General features: G+C 45.9%; 1 protein-coding gene across 1 annotated transcript; it reads left to right on the top strand.

Moving 5' to 3' along the window:
• The first annotated feature begins 463 nt into the window (after nucleotides 1–463).
• LOC107110176 (retinol dehydrogenase 10-like) lies at nucleotides 464–21,141 on the top strand. Its single transcript, XM_015410908.1, has 5 exons — nucleotides 464–919; nucleotides 12,302–12,400; nucleotides 13,545–13,690; nucleotides 16,650–16,781; nucleotides 21,045–21,141. The coding sequence occupies exons 1-5, from the start codon at nucleotides 464–466 to the stop codon at nucleotides 21,139–21,141; spliced, it is 930 nt and encodes a 309-aa protein (XP_015266394.1).
• Nucleotides 21,142–22,217: the final 1,076 nt, after the last annotated feature.

The raw sequence follows: 22,217 nt of genomic DNA, 5'->3' as shown, positions 1-22,217 counted from the left end.
TTGGGCACTGTGTTAGGCAAGCCTCTTCCAAGTCCAGGTACCCCAGCTTCTTCTCTGGACTGAATAATCCAGCTAATGCAGATAGTGTCCAGAATTATTCACTCCCAGCAGAGGCAGATTTGAATGAGACAAAGCCAATGAATCATTTAGACAGCAGACAGATTCCTTTTGGGGCCAATGCATTGCATTCTCAGGAGTCCGTAACTGTTTGCTTCATTTATTTCACAGACTGTGCTCTTGCAATACTCCACTGTGTCCAGTGTTGCAGTTTGAGAGTTAATGACCTAACACTCTCTTTTTTATCCAAATTCCACCTCCTTATTAGAAGCAGTTCCTGTAATCTCTTAAATCTCCATTTTCCCTATAAGTACAGCTTTTCTGAATTTCAGATGTGTTTTGATACACCAGCCCTCCGGAGCACTAGCAATTATTGCCATTGTTTTCTGCCCAGGGATCAGACATAATGGCTGTGCTTACAGACTTTCTTATGCTCACGGTGGAAATATTTAGATGTATCATCCATTCTCTGCTTCAGTGGATAATGAAACCCCCGGAGAAAACAGTTGCTAATGAAATCTGCTTGATAGCAGGAGCAGCCAGTACAACTGGCATTGGGCGCCTTTTGGCACTGGAATTTGCCCAAAGGAGAGCTACCCTCGTCTTGTGGGATGTTGACTCAGAAGGTAATGAAAACATAGCGAGGGAAGTGCGTGAGCTGGGCGTCAGGGCTTATGCTTACACTTGTGATGTGAGTCGACGGGAAGAGGTCTACGCTGCTGCTGAGAAGGTGAGGAGAGATGTAGGAGATGTCACCATCTTGGTCAATAATGCCAGCATCGTAACTAGGAAGCCCATCTTGCAGTGTCCAGATGAACTTCTGGAGAGGACCATGAGGACTAACTGTCATGCTCATTTTTGGGTAAGTGGCATTTCTTGCAACAAAAATGAAAGCATTCCATCTAACTCTTCCAGAGTTCTCAGTCCATTTTCTCCCACAATGAAATCTCCTAACAGAGACATATTGATTAAAGTTTCCCTATGAGCAGAAGCATGAACTGGGAGCCTGCAGCTCTAAGAGCCCAATCCTATTAATTCAGAGCCGGCCTAATCATGGCAGTGCAAGTCCACAATCCTCTGTGGCGGGTGCAGTGGCGGACCTACATTTTTGGGACCCTGAAGCTTGAACTGTTATGGGGGCCCCTTCTCAACCAACAACAATAGGGCAATATCCAACAAGGTCCAAAGAGCCTTTGCTACCCTTGCAAGGACCTAGGGGCCCAAATGGTGGAGAATGGGGTGGTGGGGTGGAGCCCTTGAAAATGGACCATACACCAGCAATGAGGTCTGGGTAACCGCTGTTCGGATTCTGCAAGCCCCTGAGAAAATTTTGAGATTTGACCAATTACAAGGGTCATTTTGAGGCCACATGAAACGGGTATTAGAGCATATTCTAAGGTCAATATTAAGTGCTTCAACCCATTGGCTTATGATTCTGTCATTAAAATAGCATTTTAATAACAAACACTTAAAAAAATTCCATCAATTTTGTTGAAAAATTCACTCAATTAAAAAAAAAGGTTGCTTCAGGGCCCCTCCAGGGATTAGGGGCTCTGAAGCTTAAGCTTCATGAGTTTCTGTAGTAAATCTGCCCCTAGGTGGGTGCTGAGATTTCAGAGGATAATCTGTGCCCTACCTGGATAAAACAGGCTAGCCTGATCTCATCAGATCTCGGAAGCTAAGCAGGGTTGGCCCTGGTTAGTATTTGGATGGCAGACCATCAAGGAATATCAAGGGCGCTACACAGAGGCAAGCAATGCCAAACTACCTCTGAAAGTCTTGGTCCTTGAAACCCCTACGGGGTTCCCATAAGTCAGCTGTGACTTGATGTGGTGAAATGGCTGCCAGGCAGAGGCAGCAGTGTATTTTAAAATGGATGCCAGCCTGGTAGTCCTTAGGAGGGGGGAGGTACTCCTTAGGGAACAATGGAGCTGCCATACCTCCCTGCCTACAGTTCCCGGAAGCTGTAGGGAAAAGAGCAGGAAAATATGGACACACCCCAGGGGTGGAGCCAGGGAGGTAGAGGCTTTGGCTCCTGAGGGGGGAAGTTCAGTCTCAGCCTGGTCTGGCCTTCAGCTCAGCTTGGACGGCAGCTTCGAGGGAGCGTACAGGTGGGGGCTAACCCTAACCCTAACCCTAACCTCAAACTCCAGGGCATCCAGGCCACTATAAACAGTGGTGGACAGCCAGGAGAGTAACTGTACCAGTGACCAGTCTGGTGGAGGGCTGGGGGGTTTCTCCACAACAACAGGAGGGGGAAAGCAAAACCCATCCTGAGGCCCACAACCTCCAGAGATAGAGAGGGGTGTATAGGGGACAGAGAATTGGTGTTTTAAATCGTATTTATTTTCTGCCCAGGTTGTGTTAATGTGCTTTTGTTTATTTTCTGTGCTTAACTTGTACATAGTTAAAATAAACTTTTTTGAGTTAAATAAGACCTGGTGTGCTGTGACCACCTAGTCATCCCTGCTCAGCATGTTACCAGGGGCAAAGGGAGGATAGGGAACACAAACGGGCCCAAATCGGAGGGGTTTCCAACTCTCCAAAGGGCACCCAACGAGTGTGGTACCAACTTCCCAAGGTTGGGGAATCAGCCAGAGGGGTCTCACTGTCCCTCTGGGAAGGCGATGTCAATTCAGTGAGTGGTGGCAGCATGTAACGAAAGGAAATAGCCCCACCAGGAAAGGGTGGGAAGGCAAAAACAGGGGCTTGCGAGCCACAGAACGGCTGAGGGTGGGTCCCCGTTTCACCACACTTGACAGCACTCCAAAAAAAATCTGTGTCAGGGAATGTTTTGGGGAGCAAGCCACTGTTTGTAGCTTGTTGATGTGTGTGGGGCAGTTTAACAAGTGGAGTGATATTCTGCATTTTGGACAATGTGTCTGAGAACCTCTCAATCTGCCATAGGCATCCAGGACACAGATACAACTGAGGCAGTACAGACGGACGTTTGTGAATTTTTGGTGTGTGTTTCTAAAATATATGATGGCGCCTAAGAATGTGGATCTGAGAGGGAAGGAGGCATGGTATAGCCTGAACTTGTCAGATCTTGGAAGCTAAGCGGGGTCGGTATTGGATGGGAGACCACCATGGAAGACTCTGCAGAGGAAGGCAATGGCAAACCACCTCTGCTTCTCACTTGCCTTGAAAGGCCCTTGCTGAGGTCGCCATATGTCAGTTGCAACTTGATGGCACTTTAAAATATCAGTTTAGTGGCATGTATCCAACCATATGTGGAATTTGTGGAACTCACTGACCCCCCCCGTTTCGCTCCGGGGGGGGGATCAGCAGACCTGTAGGAGCAATGCTGGGGGCAAAGTAGAATTATGTAGTTGGAAGAGAATTGAGAGAAATTGCTGCCTCCTCTTCCTCAAATGGAAATGCCATTTCATCAGAGGAACTGCGTGGCAGGATACAAGCCAATATTGATCCCAGGTTAGCTAACGTGGAACACAATTGGGTGAGCTAAGAAAAAGAAACTATTAAAATAGCATCCGTCAAGGAGTCCAAGGCTGAACCCCGTGAGTTTCCAGGACTGATGTACACAAGCAGCTAAACCTTTTAAAAATGTTTGTAAAGCTTTATTTAATATCTTTCAGAACAAAAATGTTTAATCTACAGAAAACACAACGCTCTAAAACAGGGGTGTCGAGCTCATTTGTTATGAGGGCTGGATCTGACATAAACGAGACCTTGTTGGGACAGGCCATGTATGTCATAAAATGTAATGCCAGGTAGCGGAGATATAAACTTGATAAAGGACACAAGCACAACAGGTTTTTTTTTACTTAAAAGAAAACATACTTAAAACACTAGCACTCTTGCAATATTTTGTTTATTTAACAGTGTCTGAAAATTGACGCCCCTTGCTCTGAATTATTGCATCAAAATGTCTGTGCAGTAGCAATCGAGTATGCTGTTCAGGTGCGTATCTGTAAGCTGCAAACATACTTTTGATTTAGAAGAAGAAGAAGAAGAAGAAGAGTTGGATTTATGCCCTGCCCTTCACTACCCAAAGGAGTCTCAGAGCGGCTTACAATTTCCTTTCCCTTCCCTTCCCCTCCCCTCCCCACAACAGACACCCTGTGAGGTAGGTGGGGCTGAGAGAGCTCTGACAGAAACTGCTCTTTTTCAAGAACAGCTGTGCTAGAACTATGGCTTGCCCAAGGTCATCCAGCAGGTGCAAGTGGAGGAGTGGGGAATCAAACCCGGTTCTTCCAGATTAGAGTACCACTACACCAAACTGGCTCTTTTATAGTTTAATTACAGAAATCTCATGCTCAGTGTTCTGAGTCTAGGGCCCAGGGGAAAACATGAAATGGCTGGGCATTACGAGCTTTTGTACATAAATTGCTTCGTGTGCTGGTCAAGAAGGCATCCTGACACATCCTGAGAAGGCATCCTGACACAGACTGAGTGCTATGTATTTGTCTGCAAAACTATAGTCTTTCCCAGAGAAATAACTACAACTCCTCTGAGGCAGTTCAAGAATAGAGAGACAGCTATAGTGGTATCAGCCTACAGTCTGGGAAGCTTAAATTCAAAATCCCCAGTCTACAAAGGAAATGTACTGGGTGAACTTGGTCTGGACACACACTCTAAGCCTAATCCACCTCACTGGCTTGTTGTTATTCCTCATCTAAATAGTTCACATTGCTTTTCTATTGAGAAAGACTGGATCATGAGGGCATGAATACAGTGAAAAGGGGGCGGGAACCCGGTTGCACCCAGGAGCGCCCTGGCATAGTGAGTCCAACAGAACACACACTGTAGCGAGGCACGCAAAAGTCATACCCTGAATAAAACTTTGTTGGTCTTAAAGATGCTTTGTATTTCTCTCTTGCTATTGAGGCAGCTGAGCAAAGCAAGACAGGAGGAAGGGGAGGAGCCTCAGCCAATGGAGGGGAAGAAAGGCTTGCCTTTGTCTCCTGTGTAATTGAGGCAGCCTGGCTAGGAAGCAAGCTCTGGCTCGTTCCCTCCCTCCCCCGGGGAGGGACGGGGGAGGAGCCTCAGCCAGTGCAGAGAACAGAAGCTTGCCTATCTATCTCTCCTATGTGATTGAGAGAGTCTGGTAAAACAATCTGCAATGTAGCAGCAGAACTGGAGAAAGAAGCAGAAGGCAGCCAGTTCCTTGAGGGCTGGATAGGAGCCCTCCGAGGGCCTGATCTGGCCCACGGGCTGCATGTTTGACACCCCTGCTCTAAAATCATGCAGCAAGAAAAACAAGAAGAACACGTTTCCAAGACCTGCGTTAGATGGCAGAAAGCTTAAGAGTCAAAGGCCATAGCTCAATCGTTCTCTACATTGCTGTCTATTGCAAAATGAGCATATCATAGTCCAGGCCTTCAGTCCATCAGAATCCAAACTAGTCTCCTTTCTCCAGGCTCTTAGCTCAATTAAAGTTTTTCGGCCGAGTAGTATCAGGTGATGATGACATCCAATCAGGACACATTCTTGCAGAAACCCTTTAGAAAGTTACGTCATCACTTCTGATTCCCCCCTCCCATCCTGTGGGCTGCAGGTTCTCATAAGAAGCTCATTACCACATTTCCAGCTCTGGCCTTGAAGATGGTAAGGGCTGTGTAGGCCGATAGACCCAATTAGCAACCCCTGCAAGATGGAATAAGCCCGCTACTATTCACGTTAATCCTTGAGAGGAATTGGGGGTTCCTTGCCTCACAGCATCTTGTTCCGCTCTTATTTAATTGTTCAACATGACTCAGCGTAAGATACCAGGAGGCAGCCAGCAGAGTTTTAATTCCCCAAAGGCAGCAAAAAAAGGAATCATCAACCCTATATTTACGTATTCTAAAGTAAGTCTCGGTGAATTTAATGAGGTACATTCTCCAGTAACTATGCAGAAGATTGGGCAGTTATACAGCTTAGGAACTTGTAATGTAGAAATATATCCAGTCCTCTTTAAAGAAAAATCTACAGAACCATCATTTTATGGCTCACTTCATTTTGTAATGAGTTTCCTACTAACCGTTATTTACCTTTCTGCATTGCTTCCTGCTTTTCCTACAAGGTTTCATCCCTCTGCCCACCTTACAGAGTACACAGATGGGGTCAGGGGCAATGTTCCCTCTAAGCCGTGGAGTCTTGTGAGCAAAAATTCTACTTTGTGAGCTACTGGCATTAAAGTTGTGAGCAAGCGATTTGGCTACTACATAAATTAGTTTGCTCTGGAGCCATCCTTCCTGAGCTGAGACAAAAACGTGTGAGCTGGAGGCTAAAAAACAATGAGCTAGCTCACATTAACTCAGCTTAGAGGGAACACTCCCCAAGAGGAATTGCATGTTCTCCTTGGTTGCCAACACTGGGGTTCCTGATTCAGATGCGGACAGTGATACTTGTGGAGAGGCTCCAAGCTTCCCCCCTGGAGCGTTTTCTTAACCTGAAGCAGTCCCAGAGAACACTGTTTGGGGAAGTCTGTTTCTTCCCAGGGATAGATGTCAATATTCCCAGCAGATCCACTCATGCTCACCCTAAGACTGTTTCAGGTTGGGGAAACATCAGTGGGCCGAGGAGCTGAAGCCCTTTGTCCACATACTTGGTGGTCTTGATCTTAATCAGGAACCACAGTCATGGAAAGTGAAGATAACCCACAAGCCATGTGTGATGATCACACAGGCTGGGGACCCCTGATCCAACCTGTGTATTTCATTATGTGTGAAGCCGAGTTATAGGGTTAGGTACATAAAGAAGTTACCCAAAGTGGTATGTTTGGGGTTTATCCAAGTAGGTTCTGCTTCCAAGCACGATTGGTGGTTTTGCAGCAACTGATTCTGGAAAGCAGTTTATCAGTCAAACCCTGACAGAACACAGACTGGCTGAAATGATGACAAGACCATTGGTAGTGGAAGGGCATTTTAAGAGGACTGAAATGAAGGGTAATCTTGTTACAGTCTTTAGCCTTGTCACATGGGCTGCTAAACCCAAAACGCCTCCAAAGGAACTTTAAGTGGGTATTTCTCTGCAGGAACAGGGAAAATGGAAAACATTCGGCTGAAAACAAGGCCTGGTGGCTCCACAGTACAACTGACTAGGTCCATCAATGGCTGCAAGCCATTAGAGACAGCAGACCTCCGAAAGCCAGTGCTGGGAAGCAGTAGCAGGAGACACTCTTTGCCTCTGTGCCAGGGATGTCAAACTCATTTGTAACGAGGACCGGATCTGACATAAATGTCACTTTGTTGGGCTGGGCCCTGTGTGCCATAAAATGTAATGCCAGGTACTGGATATATGAACTGTATATAAAAGACAGCAGCTCATAAACGCTGATTTGGTGTATCCTCACTGCAAGACCCCATGGGCTGGAAGGGGGTGCAGAGGAAAACCACATGGGCAGACTGGAGAGCCAGCAATGTAGCACTGGGCAGATGCTCCCATGCTGCTTGACTACTGCAGACTATGTTGTTCCGCTGTGCTGAAGCCACAGTCGGAGTGGCTCCACCCACTCCCCTCCCTGGGCAGTCTTCTGTTCCCTCCCTTGCAGCAGGCCACATAAGAGCCCTGGATGGGCCTTATGCTTGACACACCTGCTCTATGCTGTGTTTGCCCTCCAGGTCAGCTGACTGGCTTCTGTGTGAAACAGGATGCTGGACTGGATAGACCACTGGCCTGATCCATCCGGGCTCTTATCTCTTGTTAGAATGATATTGAGAGTTAACACCAGTCCAAACCCATTGAAATCAAAGAGGAACTCAGCCTAGCACTCCATGGCTAGTCTGATGATAATCCAGTTTTGGGGAAATTCTTGGGGATTAGGGGGTAATACTTGGGGAGGGTGGAGTTTGGAGTAGGGAGGGAGATCAGTGGGGATGTGATGCCATAGAGTCCACTCTCAGGAGCTGCTGTTTCCTTCAGATGAATGGATCGCTGTAGCTGGGAGATCAGGTGTTTTTTCCCCTTCATTTTTTAATTGAGAATATATTACAATTTCATACAGATGTTTCTTTCCTAATATATTATACTGCTTTTGAAACAAAACAAAACAAAAAAAACCCCATTGAGGTGACATGTCTGTTTATATCTTAATCCCAATCTTGTTTATAACCTCTTCTTTTTCTTATTTCCTTATATTACCCGCTTATAATACCACCATGCAACTTCCTGTATATCATATTCTATCATATTCTTCTTGTGTCTTCTTCAGTACCTAGAAAAGAAAGCTGGACGGGGTTGCCTCCGATACTGGGTGCTGTAGGGGAAATCCCTCCAGCAGGAGGGTAACCTCCACCCTTTTACCAGAGGTCTTTGGGGGAGCACACCCTTTACCTCCTTGCTATGCCCTTGTTATAATACTTCAACTCCTTTCTAATAGTTACTCCTTGTATCTAATTCTATGTTCCCAACTTATATTTATTTATTTTAATTGCTCTCCACATAACTTAATATGCCATTGTCAAGTCCCAAGACCCACTGTCCCCTTCAAACTCCTCCGTCTGTTTGCTTAGTAACTGCGTCCAAACGTTTTTTGCCTGTGGTCTCATTGTAAGTGGTGAGAGTTTTTCCATTTAGATTGACTACTAGGTGGCCGAGTGGAAGCCATCTATTCTGAATTTCATGGTCTCTCAACGCCTTCGCTGTTTCTCGTAGTCTGCGTCTTGCTATGGGAACCTCTGCTGGAATGTCGACGTATAGAAAAATGATGGTATCCTCAAGAGGTAAACCCTGCTTTTCCCTTGCAATTTTAAAAAGTTTGTTTTTTGTCTGTACCTCTTTGAATTCGATTGCAATGTCTGGGGAGGCTTCTGCAGAAGCTCTTTTAGAAACGTTCAGCTGGAAGACTGAGGTAATAATCTCTTCAGAAATCCCTGCTTCCCCAGCTGCGAGGAGGATCTGTTGCAGCCATTTATTTAAAGAAGCAGTGAGGTTTCCTGCTGCGCTGAAACTTGTTGAGACTCCTCTAAGTTTGGATTTCCTTTCTCTTTGTTTAGTTTCCTGTAGTATGATTTTATTTTTCGTCCATGCCTCAAATTCTTTCAGCTCTTTCATCTCATCTGCTACTTTCCTAGCTGTCTGGTGTGCAGCTTCAGCCTTCCTTTCCGCCGACTTTAGTGCAGCGGTGAGCTCGTCCAGGTTCTTATTTATTGGTTCAGCTCCTCAGAGTTTGTGTTAATCTTCCTTGGAGGTCTGGGGGGGGGGGGTCTTGGCTCCCTTCTTTCCTCTAGTCTTTCCCATACCTGGCATTGAAGTTTGTGTCAGCGTTGGTTTTGTTTGGAGAGCAAAACTGTTGTTCTTCAGTGGGAGTAGCAGGAGCGTCGAAGGGATGCAGCCAGCCGGAAGCTCAGCTACCTGGGAGATCAGTTGTAATTCCAAGAGAACTCTAGGCTCCACCTGTAGTTTGGCAATCCTAGTTTGGCTTGTACCACTTATGTATCTGAAGATGTGACTTATGTAGCTGAAAATTCTTTTGTACAAAAAAAAGGCCCCTCTCTATAGAAAACTAATTACCAGGGGGCAGGTTTCTAGCTAGGGTTGCCAGGTCCTTCCTGGCCACTGATGGAGGGGGGTGAGTTGTCAGATCCAGGTTGGGAAATACCCAAAAGATTTGGGGGTGGAGCCCGGGGAGGACAGGGACCTCAGTGGGGTACATTGTTATAGAGTCCACTATCCAAAGCAACCATTTTTTCCTGGGGAACTAATCTCTGTAGTCCAGAGAGGAGTGTCATGAGAGAGCCAGGGCTCAGTGATAGTGAGGACTCCTCAGGAGAAGAGGAGCCTCGTGTAGCCAGCTCTGAGTTAACAGAAGCTGGCAAGCAGGAAGATGAGCTGCAGGCTAGTCAGGGTTCACAGCCAACAGCTGATATGGCACCCTCCAGCCCTGACTCAACAAGTGAAACTCAGTTGGTCATTCCCAGGCCTCCAGCATCACCCACACCCTTAGAGCGCCACAGACAGAGGTTGAGAACAGAACTCCAGGCAAGATGGCAAACTGCATGCCTCCTGGCCCGACGATAGCTGCTTGCTGATAACAAAGATGAGTACCTGAGCAGCTGGTTGCAAGCTTCACCCTTAGGTACCAAGAGAGGCTTTTAGGTGTGGATGCAACGCATACGATAGATGCTAAGCCACTGACTTTGGACTGTCCAACTATGCCGTGTGTGACTTCTGGAGCCCTGACCTTTGGACTGTACAACTCTGCGCTGCCTGATACCTGAACCTACAAGCCAGTACAATGAGCTCTAATTCGGGGGCTGCAGCTGGTGCAGAATGCGGCAGCCAGGCTGGTAATGGGGGTCCCAAAATGAGATCACATCCAGCCTGTACTGAAAGCGCTGCACTGGCTGCCTATAGTGTTCCGGATTCGCTTCAAAATGCTGGTGCTTACCTTTAAAGCCCTACATGGCCAGGGTCTGGCATACCTGAGGGACCGCCTTTCCCCATACAGGCCCCAAAGAGCACTTCGGTCAGGGTCACAACACTGCCTAGTGACCCCGGGACCTAAAGAGGCCAGGCTTGCTGCCACAAGGGCCAGGTCCTTTTCGGTGACGGCTCCTACCTGGTGGAATGAGCCCCCAGAGGAGATTAGGGCCCTGCGGGACCTTTTACAGAGCTCTTCCGCCAGGCTTTTGAGTAGGAGCCGCCGCCGCCACTATTACCACCATCATGTACTACAGAGCAGTGCCGTCGGGGTGGGCTGATTAGCCAACTGGAACATCTCGGCCTATGGCACCCCCCCCCTTTTCTGTTGACCTCATGGTGATATATAATAATGAGTGAGTATTTTAACTACCGATGCATCCTGTAAGATTGAATTATGTTTTAAGTGGCTAACTGTGTAATTTTATCGCACTTTGCGTGCCTAAATTGTTTTAATGTGTTATATTTTATTGCACTGTTGTGCCTGTGTAAGCCGCCCTGAGCCCACATGCGGGAGGGCGGGGTATAAATGAAATAAAATAAAATAAATAAAATAAAATAATTGTGGGGGATCCCCAGAAAAGATTAATCAGTCACATGAGCTACCACCTGTAGTCTGAACTACTATAATACAGGTTTAACCCTTAATGGTATATAACCCTAGAGACCTGTGATTAGGATTTCCTCCTTGTTAATGGTAAACAAGTAGTGAAAACCAAGGCTGACTGTGAAGAGCTCCAAGAGGACCTCCACAAACTGGGTGAGTGGGCGACAATGTGGCAAATGAAGTTCAATGTTGGTAAGTGTAAGGTGATGCACATTGGGACAACCAGCTTCAGGTATAGGCTAAGGGGAATAGAATTTGCTGAGTCTGAGAGGGGAAAAGATCTTGGGGTCGTAGTGGATAGCTCAGTGAGTGTCAACCCAATGTGCTGCAGCAGTGAAAAAGGCAAACTCTACCTTAGGGATTAATAGGAAAGCGACTGGGAATAAAACGGCCGATATTGTAATGTCCCTGTATAGATCCATGGTGCAGCCTTATTTGGAATATTGTGTACAGTTCTTGTTGCCATATCTCCAAAAGAGCTGGAAAAAGTGCAGAGGAGGGCAACCAAGATGATTCGGGGGCTGGAGTACCTTTCCTATAAGGAAGGGCTGAACAGACGGGGACTTTTCAGTTTAGAAAAGAGACAACTAAGGAGGGACATAATAGAGGATTATAAAATTATGCATGGGGTGGAGAGAGTTGACAAAGAGAAAATGTTCTCTTGTTTCCAAAATATTAGAACTCAAGGTCATCTAATGAAGCTGATGGGCAGTAAGTTCAGGACAGACAAAAAGAAATTCTACTTTACACAGAGAGTGGCAAACATGTGAAATTCGCTGCCAGAGGATGTACTGATGGCCACAGGAATAAACAGCTTTAAAAGGGGATTAGATAGATTCATGAAGGAGAAGTCTATCAGTGGCTACTAGCTGTGGTGGCTGAGGGGGAACCTCTACATTCGGAGGCACTACTAAACTTTGGAATCCCAGAGCCTGGAGGCAACATTAGGGGAAGGCCTCAGCCTCTATGCCCTGCTGTTGGCCCTTCAGAAGAACTGGTTGGCCACTGTGTGAGACAGGATGCTGGACTAGATGGACCATTGGTCTGATCCAACAGGGCTCTTTTTATGTTCTTAAACACAATGGGTAGGTTGTGATAGCCCTTTTGCAAAGCTGGCCTTGGAATGCTGGCTCTTTTTATGTTCTTAAACACAATGGGTAGGTTGTGATAGCCCTTTTGCAAAGCTGGCCTTGGAATGCTGGTTCTGTGTGTGCAACTGTAATAAGCACATGGTGCACATGCACAGTGAAATCTGTTGTTTTTCTGCAGACTGTCAAGGCTTTCCTTCCACAAATGATCAAGAAGGGACATGGCCACATTGTCACCATAGCTGGATCACTGGGGCTCTTTGCAACCGGTTCCATGGAGGTTAGTAACTTACAGTCAGTTAAATCTTACCATTATACACCTGCTCTCTCAGAAAGTGTCCTGTTTCTTGTTCTGTGACCTTCAGAATCAGAACCAGCATAACCTAGAAAAACATGGATGTTTTTTCTGCATACTGCCTTGTCTGATTCTGAAAGCTTAGGATCAACAACGGTCAATGAAAAGGAAACCCCAAAAGAGTAGGGCAGAGTCAGGACTATCCAAAACATCCAAAAGGCAGGAACGATCAAACGAAAAACATCTGGAATGTCTGAATCCCAAATGGAAAAATATAATGAAGTACAAGAAAGGGGACCCACGAAAATCACGGGGGGAGGAGCGGGGGAGCTCCACACAGAGCAAGCGGAGGTGGAAGAAGCTTCCCCCCTCCCGTCGGTTCCCCCGTCTCCTGCATCCCCCCAACTACCACCCCCAGCTTGCCGCCCCCCCCAGTCTCTCTCTCTTCCCCCCCATTCTCTCTCTCCCCCCCTCGGCAGTCTCTCTTCCCCGCTCCCGGCCGCCTCCTCCGCCTCCTCCTCAAAGTGAGGCCCGCGGCTTGCAGCCGCCGGGGCTCGCCGGGCCTTGCCGTCGCCGCCTCCTCCTCCTCAAAGTGACCGGTTCCTCGCTCCCCTCCCCCCCTGAATCGAGGCAGTTCGCAGAGCATTCCCTGCGCATGCGCAGGGGACGCTCTGTGACTTTTGGTGGGATTTAAGTATCCCCCCGATTTTTTTTCCAGCTTTTAAGATTTTTGTGCACACCTGGGGACCGTCCCAAGTGTGCACAAAAATCCCCCTCCCCCCCAGGTTACTTCGATGTGCGGAAATAAGTATTCGCACACCAGGGGGCGACTTGGCTATTTAATGAAGTATGGTATAGCCCAATCTTGTCAGAAGCTAAGCAGGGTCAGTACTTGGAAAGGAGACCATCAAGGAAGACTCTACAGAGGAAAGCAATGGCAAACCACCTCTGCTTTTCACTTGCCTTGAAAGCCCCTTGCTGGCATTGCCATTAAGTCAACTGTGACCTCACAGCAATTTATGCACACATCAAGCTGATTGGTGAGAAAAGGAAGTTCAGACCTCCGTATCCCAAGTGATGCCCAGGGGGAGAATGCCTGTAATGAAAAATGTTTTTTCCCCCACCATAGGGCTACTGTGCAAGCAAGTTTGCAGTGGTCGGGTTCCATGAAGCACTGAGCCACGAGCTGAAAGCAAAAAGAGTCAACGGTGTGAAGACTACTCTCGTGTGCCCTTATTTTGGTGACACTGGCCTCTCAGGATGCTTTGGAATCAGGTAACAGCCCTGACCTGGATGGCCCAGGCTAGCCCGATGATGACAAATCTTTGAAGCTAAACAGGGTTGGCCCTGGTTAGTGCTAGGGGTGTGCACTCAATATATACTGAGCTGAATAAATACCTGAAAAACACCTTATTGGTATTTTCCAGGTATTTATTCAGCCGAATATAGATTGAAGAATCTGATTTGGCTACCGAAATAGCCACACCCAAATAAAATCCAATTATTCAGCTTTTATTTGGGTGCGGCTGAAAGGCATTTAAAGAGACAGCAGTCCCTTTAAATGCCCTTTTTACTCCTTTGGTTTTAATGGATGATGGGGGCAATTGGGGGAGGGGCATAGAATTGTACTCCCTGGTCCAATCTTTTTAAAACTTGGGGTTTATTTTATTTTTATTTTTTGAGGAGAGGCACCAGCAGCTATGCTGCAGATTTGGTGCCTCTGCATCAAAAAACCGCTCCCTAGAGCCCCGAATACCCTGGATCAATTCTCCATTATACCCTATGGGGTATAATATACCCTGTATCCTGTGGAGATGGTCCCCATAGGGTATAATGAAGCTGAATAAATTCAGGTTTCCCAAATATTTACCCAAATCTCAATACAATACCAATATTGGTATTCAGGAATATTTGGAATACCGATATTTTTTGGGTCCAATAGACCTGACACCCCTAGTTAGTACTTGGGTGGGAGATTGCCAAGGAAGATGAGGGGCTGCTACTCAGAGGCAGGGAGTGGCAAACCACTTCTGGATGTCTCTTGCCTTGAAAACCCTATAGAGTCACTGTAAGTCAGCTGCAACTTGGTGGAATTTTCCACCAGCAACTTACAAGGGACTCACACTCAGGCAGATCCGAACCGATCAACTCATTTCCAGACGCAGAAGTTTCAGTGATGCATTTAAAGCCTCTGGGTGGATTCAGACCACCATTGTCCCCACTGAGTGACAATTTCAATAGATACTACCAACTGAGAAGCCAGAGGGATCCGAAAAAGTCCAGCTGCCTTGAACAGAGGCTCAGCTCAGACATCGCACAAAACCATGGTTTAACGATATGGTTAGTTAGGATTCATCAGACATGGACAAACTGGTTTATTAACCACCCTTAGTTTTAACTAAATTTTCACGTAATATCTGAATGCCGGTAGGTTTGGTTGTTCTCCAGGGATGCCCTCCCAGATGACAAAGAGCAGGAAATGAAGCTAGCATTTGTTTCTGGATGATTGGGAGCTGAATCCCAGTTTCACGAACCAACCACAGTTAAAACAAGCCATGGCTTTGTTCTGAGGCAGTGAGCAGTGACGCATGAAAGCTCATCCCCTGCCACAAATTCTGTTAGTCTGTAACGGGCTACCAGACTCCTGCTTTTTCCTACTGCTACAGGCAAACACGGCTACGCATTTTGATCTATTTCCATGGCTTTGTGTTTTGTCAGAACCGAGACAGGATCAGACAGCTGGCCTTTTGTGACCTGGTGGTTTGTGTTATTGTAAAGCGTTGGGCTACCCTTGAAGACAACCTGCAAACGGCAGCTGGCTCAGAATGTGGCAGTCCCGTTCTTGTTGGAGGCCAGCCGATGAGAACGTATCTCGCCGATTTTAAAACAGCTACACCGGCTGCTGGTTTTGAGCTACCCCCCCCCCCAATACCTCTAACTGGATAATTTCTCAATTCCCAATTCCTGATTCCAAAAACAAATAAAACATTCTTTGAGAACAGCCACAAATAGGGCTGCCAACCTCCAGGTGGCACCTGGAGATCTCCTGCTATTGTCCTTGGTCTTCAGACCACCAAGATCGGTTCCCTTGGAGGAAATGGACGCTTGGGAGTGCGGGCTCTGTGGCATTATACCCTGCTGAGGTACCTCCCCTTCCCCAAGCTCTTCCCCCCAAATCTCCAGGTATTTCCCTAGCCACAATAACATAGAGTTGACAACTTCCTCAAGCCTGGAGCAAATTCTTCCTCCTTCCAGTTACTAAGAGGACTCTATTGTCATACAAGGGAATTGTTTGCAGGCTTCTGATGATTCTTCAGAGTTTTAACAGTCTACTTGTATTTTGCTTCCCCAAGCTCTTAAGAGCAAGCAAAGTTCTTTGGCGAGGCAAATAATTATTGCACTTCCTCCTGTCCCTTAAAACACTGTTCCAAGATCTAAATGCACGATTCAAAATCCTCTTTTCATTCAGTTGGAAATCATCAGGAGCCATTGTCTTCTTTGCCAAGAAGCCGGTTTTTTAAAGGAGATCTCCACACTGTCAAACCTGTTCAATATTGGCTTCCTCCCAAGGACATGACAGGAGCGGATGGACATCATAGGACCTTCCCTTGGAGACCAGTTAAAGACAATTTTAGATAAAGACCCACACAACAAAAAAGGAGGCAAACCCTTCCTTCCCCCCCCCCCCCCCCATTTCTCTCAGCCTAGCAAAAAAAGAGGTCGGTTCTTAAGGATTCAGAAGAGCAGTCACAGAACTGTTCCACACCGCACCATTTATTGGCCCTTTTCTGAACTACTAAATGCTGCAAGGGGAAGGTGCTATTCAGATCCCACTTTTGCAAGGTTGCCAGCCTCCAGGTAGCTGGAGGTCTCCTGGTATTACAACTGATCTTCAGGTGACAGAAATCAGTTAACCTGGAGAAAATGGCTGCTCTAGAAGGTGGAACCCATTGAAGTCCCTCCCCTCCCCAACCCCCACCTTCCTCAAGCTCCACCCACAAAACCTCCAGATATTTCCCAAACCTTATTAAATGGTATGATCTGTGATACTGTGTAGTTGCAACTATTTCTTGGAACCAGTTTGTTCAGAAATGAGTCAGCAGATTCGCATCTAGATTTCTTCTGTCACTTTATTTCCTGCATTGTTCAGGGGGTTGGACTAGATGACCCTGGAGGTCCCTTCCAACTCTGATTCTATGACTTGCTGTTTCCTTTATCCCTGTACTTAATGCAGGCAAGAACTTGAAGCCATGATTTCTCCTGTAAATCCAGGCTGTTGGGTGAAGTCAGCAATGCAAGGCATCCTTCATAATCAGCACATGGTCTGCATCCCCAGAGTGATGTACTTTGCAATGATATCAAAAAAGTAAGATACTCTTTTGGAAACTGCAGACATGTTCCCTTTTGGTCATATAACATGCGGTACATACATTTTATTTACTTTTTTACCCACCTTTCCTCAAGTTTTGGTGCAGTGAGAGCCAGTTTGGTGTAGTGGTTAGGAGCGTGGAGTCTAATCTGGAGGAACCAGGTTTGATTCCCCACTCCTTCACATGCAGCTGCTGGTGTGACCTTGGGTCAATCAGAAGTTCTCTCAGAGCTGGTCTCTCAAGAGCAGTCCTCAAATAGCTCTCTCAGCCCCACCTATCTCACAGGGTATCTGTTGTGGGGAGGGGAAGGGGGAGGAGATTGTGAGCCGCTCTGAGACTCCGAGTGAAGGGCAAGATATAAATCTCTCCTCCTCCTCACAGCTTGGGCAAAATATGTTCATTTTACCCCAACAACAACCCTGTGAAGTAGGACAGCAGAGATCATCCATTTAATTTGTAGTTCTGAAAATGTGTTTCATTTGAATTAATAACTAGATATCGAGAATCAAACTTCCCGTTGTCAGATATCTGATGAAGGGAGCTTTAACTCTTGAGAGCTCATACCCTGACAATCTTGTGGGTCTCTGAGGTGCTCCTGGACTCTAATCTAGTTGCTCTACACAGCTACCTTCGGAAATGATTCAAATAACTAGAGCGTGAATGGCCTGAGGTCACCCAGTAAGATTCAGGTCAGAGTGAGGATTAAAACCCGGGTCTCTGCAGTGCCCTCTAACAATTACTCCACACAATTTAAATGCCCTGAGGTAAGAGTTTCTAGTTGATGCGAGCACACAGACCTGGCATCTTAATTTCTTAAATAACTTGATTAAGTAATAGAAAAGAGTAAGAGTCCAGGAGCACCTTAAAGACTAACAACATTTGTAGTAAGGTATGAGCTTTCTTGACTCACTGCTCACTTCTTCAGATAATCAGGGCTCTTTTTGTAGAAAAAGCCCAGCAGGAACTCATTAGCATAATAGGCCACACCCAACAGCAGGAACTCATTAGCCTATTGGGCCACACCCCTGACAGCATAGCTCATTAGCACATTAGGCCACACCCACATGTTACCAGAAGTGTGGTTATCCAGCCACACCCACCTTTTGCTTGTTATTCTGTTTACCTTGTTTGTTGTCAAAACCCAGGGCCTTTTTTTGTAGCAGGAACTCCTTTGCATGTTAGGCCACACACCCCTAATGAAGCCAATCCTAATGGGTTTCTGCTGTTGGGTGTGGCCTATTATGCTAATGAGTTCCTGCTGGGTGTGGCCAACTTGGGAGCCAGCCGGAACTCCGTTCCTGTGCGTTCCTGCCCCAAAATAGCCCTGGATAAACTTGAATAAACGTGTGTTGATTTGGGGTGCAATCCTAGCCGGGTCTATTCAAAAGTAAATCCAATTTTATTCAATCGTGCTTACTCCCAGGAAAGTGTTCTTAGGGTTTCAGTACTAGAAATCTCGATGTTTCTCCTTGATTTTACTGACTGTAAGCTAAGCTTCTGGAGGGAAGGTGGCACGGTAAAATCCAGTCTTGTCAGATCTCAGGAGCTAAGCAGGGTCAGCCTTGGTTAGTACTTGGATGGGAGCCCTCCAAGGAAAACTGCAGAGAAAGGCAATGGCAAACCACCTCTGCTTCTCCCTTGCCTTGAAAGGCCCTTGCTGGGTTCACCATAAGTAAGCTGTGAATTAATGGCTCTTTACACAGAAAGAGAAAAAGTCAAGCTAAGCCCCTTTGTGTAAACAGGGAAACATGTGTCTCACACACAAATCTAACAGTGTTAATTTCCAACAAGTGGCACTCTTAGTAAACATAATTTACACACCACACCTCAACTCACCCCCTTTTGTACCTACAAAATAGTGTTTTTATAGTTGGAAGGGTACTGGTTCTGGTGGTCCAGATCCTTCTTTAGTTAGCAGAGTGCACAAAGCTTTAATGCAGCAGTGCTTGTATCAGACCTCACCTGACCATGCGCTTGCACAGTTGCAAAGTCACACAGAGCCACTGTTTCAAGTTGAAATAAAATAATAATTACTTTATTCTAGAAATACATACTTGATAGTGCAGGGTAGAGAAGTAGAGACAGTTCCTATGCCACCTAGTTAACAGATGGGAGTGGATGCAGAGGCATCCTGCACCCCCATCTTGTGTCTATGGGAGAAAAGAAAGAGAGAGAAAACAGAAGGAAGTTGCTTTTCCCTAAGGAGTATTCATCTGCACTTCAAAGGGAGTCAGTGACAGTGGAGAGTAAACAGGAAGATGCTTAGTGTTTGCCTGTCTGCCTGCATACTCTGTGGTCACTTGCTTCTGGAGGTCTTGAGACCCAGGGGCATCACACCTGAAACTTCCAACAGTTATGGGGAGTGGCGTTTCTTTTTCCAAAATCCACTTATTAAAGATATAGTCATTGATTCTTGTTATTCTCTTTATCTTTCAAAAGAAGACTTTCTCTTTCATTTCTCCTTGTAGTTTTCTTTTAACTTTCTATGCACCTTTTTGTCAATTCAGCCCTTGTAGTTGTTTTATGTTACACACCACAGGATGGCACTCTGGCAGGAAGACATTGTTTGCCTCTGTGTATGTGCAGGATGAAATTCTGAAATTTCCCCTTCCCTTCTTCAAATTTCTCTTTTGAGCCAAACAGTTCAAAACAGACTTTGAATTTTTAAAGAAGAGAAAATAAATGGATTGTTGGATTTCAGGGAGAAATTGGGTGATGAGGAATTAAGAGAATTCCTTAACAATGCTATTACACAACTAGCAGTTGAAAATGTGTGTGTGTGTTTTAAAAACTGCCTAGGTCAAGCTTAACAGAAAAACAGTCTGGAGTTGTAAGTCTCTAGAAGGACACAAAATAAAGTTCTGGCATATAAAAAAAAGGATTTCAGTGCTGCATGCAAACAAAATAAAGAGGGGGATCATCAGCACAGGATGAAATTGACATGAGATATAAAGAGGAAGAGAGAGACTGGGATGGGAAGCCTAAAGCGTGGAAGGCAGTTTTCCCTTTAATGCTTTAGTGAACAAAGATGGGGGGAGTGAACCATTTTGGCAGTCTCTGGAAGCCTGATATTAAAATGATGGCTGAGCCACATGGACCTTCTGCAAATCGCCAAACTTAAGAATTGCTTGGCATCAATCCATTTGGAGGAAGAGTGCAATCCACACAGGACAGGCTTTAAAAAACTGCCAAGATCACAACTAGCATGCAAGATCAAATTAGAGAATCACAGAGAAAACCGCGCAAATTTGCAAGGAAGGGCAGGAAATTAACGTTACTATGCCACTGCGCTAGGGCATCAGCAAAAATACTCCCTGATCATTTTTTTTCAATTCAGTGGCACAAGACCAAAAAAGGTCTCCAGAGCTTCTGCCAGAGGACTCCTCCCTCATACATATTGCAGCTCTGTGCAAAGTGTAGTTGAGCTGCAGCTGACTTTGCTCAGGCGTGCGCGCGCGCGTGTGCACACACACGTTGCCAACGATCACCACTTGCAATGCCAGTGGGCTCTACCATGTATTCTGTACACTCAACATATTTCCCCATATTATGAGATCATGTGACTTTCCCATTTTTAACAGTAGCCAATAACACAGCGGAGAATCCCCTAGTGCTTGGCAATATGGAAAACGGGGCTTCTCAGCTGCTTGTCAGTTTCAACATTGTCCCCCCCCCCTTTGCCTGCATTCCTCTTTGTTCCCTTTCATTCAATGAACTGAGGCTAAAATGCATGCACAAAACCTGAACCACAAGGATCTAAATGGAAGAAGCTTGCTGGATGCTACTGCACAGCTGCAATAGAGCAATTGTGTAAATATATATAAAAAAATCCACCCTGATTTAGAAAAGTGAATTTTTTTTAAAAAAATTGTAGCTGCAGGTTAAATACACCAGAGGGAAAAGAATGGTGGATAAGACGGGCACAGAATCTGAAGTCAAGATTAAATCTGAAAATCTCCAGTAAGATGTGCATGCGTAATGGGCCTTTGCCTTCTTCCTGTTCACTTACAAGTGCTGTCCAATATGTCTGTAGGCTCCCTGCCTCCAACAGTTTCAGGCTACAGACTTATTTGACCAGGCTCTTCGGCTGACAGCCCTGTTATGTCAAACCCTCACGAAACAGAAGGGATCCTGTAACAGAGGGAGGACGGAGATAGGGCCAAGTCAGTTATTTGTGCTTCCTTTTAAAGTCCCGATACATCGCAACAAGCAGTTGTTAAGCTTTTAAACAAAGTTATCCATTTTCTCTTCTTCCTCAGCTTCCTGCCTTGGGATGTCCAAGTTCTTGTTCAAAAATTCCTGGGATTGGATAAGTACGTTCCTCAAAAAGAAGCAAATTGTGCTACAGGAAGATGAAGATTCTCCCTTTTCAAAGAACTGAGCTTAAAGCAATATTTCTAATACTGAAATCAAGACCAAAAAAAAAAAAAAAAGAATGGAAAAAATTACTTACAACTGTGCAGCATTTAGCTTGAGAGATCCATTGGCACATAAATAGCTTTACTACCCTCTTCTAGAACATTCTTCCTTTGATCTATCAAACAGGAGATGCGCAGTTGCAACAACAGACTGAACAAAATTAAAGCTAGTCCTCCAAACTCAGACCTCAGTGAGAATTACACAGTAGGTAGAATCCTATTGGAGTAACATACCTACTCTTTGGATGATTTTCTTTGCTTATTCCATGGTAGACTGAGAGCCAGTGTGGTGTTGTGGTTAGAGTGCAGGACAAGGTCTAGGGGACCCAGGTTCAAGTCCGCACTCAGCCATGAAAGCTCACTGGGTGGCCCAGGGTCTGTTACACACTCTCAGCTGAACCTATCTCACAGGGTTGATGTGAGGATAAAATAGAACCATTTTGGGTCCCCAATGGGGAGAAAGGCAGGGAGAGCCAGTTTGGTGTAGTGGTTAAGAGCCGCAGACTCTAATCTGGGAGAACCAGCTTTGATTCCTCCCTCCTTCACATTCAGCCCACTGGGTGACCTTGAGCCAGTCACAGTTCTCTCACGAGCAGTTCTCACAGAGCTCTCTCAGCCCCACCTACCTCACAGGGTGTCTGTTGTGGGGAGGGGAAAGGAGACTGCAAGCCGCTCTGAGACTCTGAATGAAGGGCAGGGTATAAATCCAACTCTTCTTCTTATAAATGAAGTAAATAAATGAAATGCTTTCTAGGAAAGCTGGCCCTAGAGTAATAAGGCTCATTACCTCCTACTTTCTAGCCCAGATGTGCAGATGACTCATTTCAAGGAGAAATTTAGTTTCCCATCAACAGAGAAATAAGTGAATTGATTTGAATAATGCCAAACTTGGAGGCAACCTGGAAAAATGGTTCAGATGTGTACATTATTGTGTATTCACTCATCCAGCAAAACTTAAAAAAATAATCTTTAGCTGAGCGAAAGGGGTTGGAATGTAGGCCATGATATAAATAC

This window comes from Gekko japonicus, unplaced genomic scaffold, assembly GCF_001447785.1.
Source record: "Gekko japonicus isolate JY-2015 unplaced genomic scaffold, Gekko_japonicus_V1.1 scaffold125, whole genome shotgun sequence".
Lineage (NCBI taxonomy): Eukaryota > Metazoa > Chordata > Lepidosauria > Squamata > Gekkonidae > Gekko > Gekko japonicus.
This window is presented reverse-complemented; position numbering and strand designations above follow the sequence as displayed.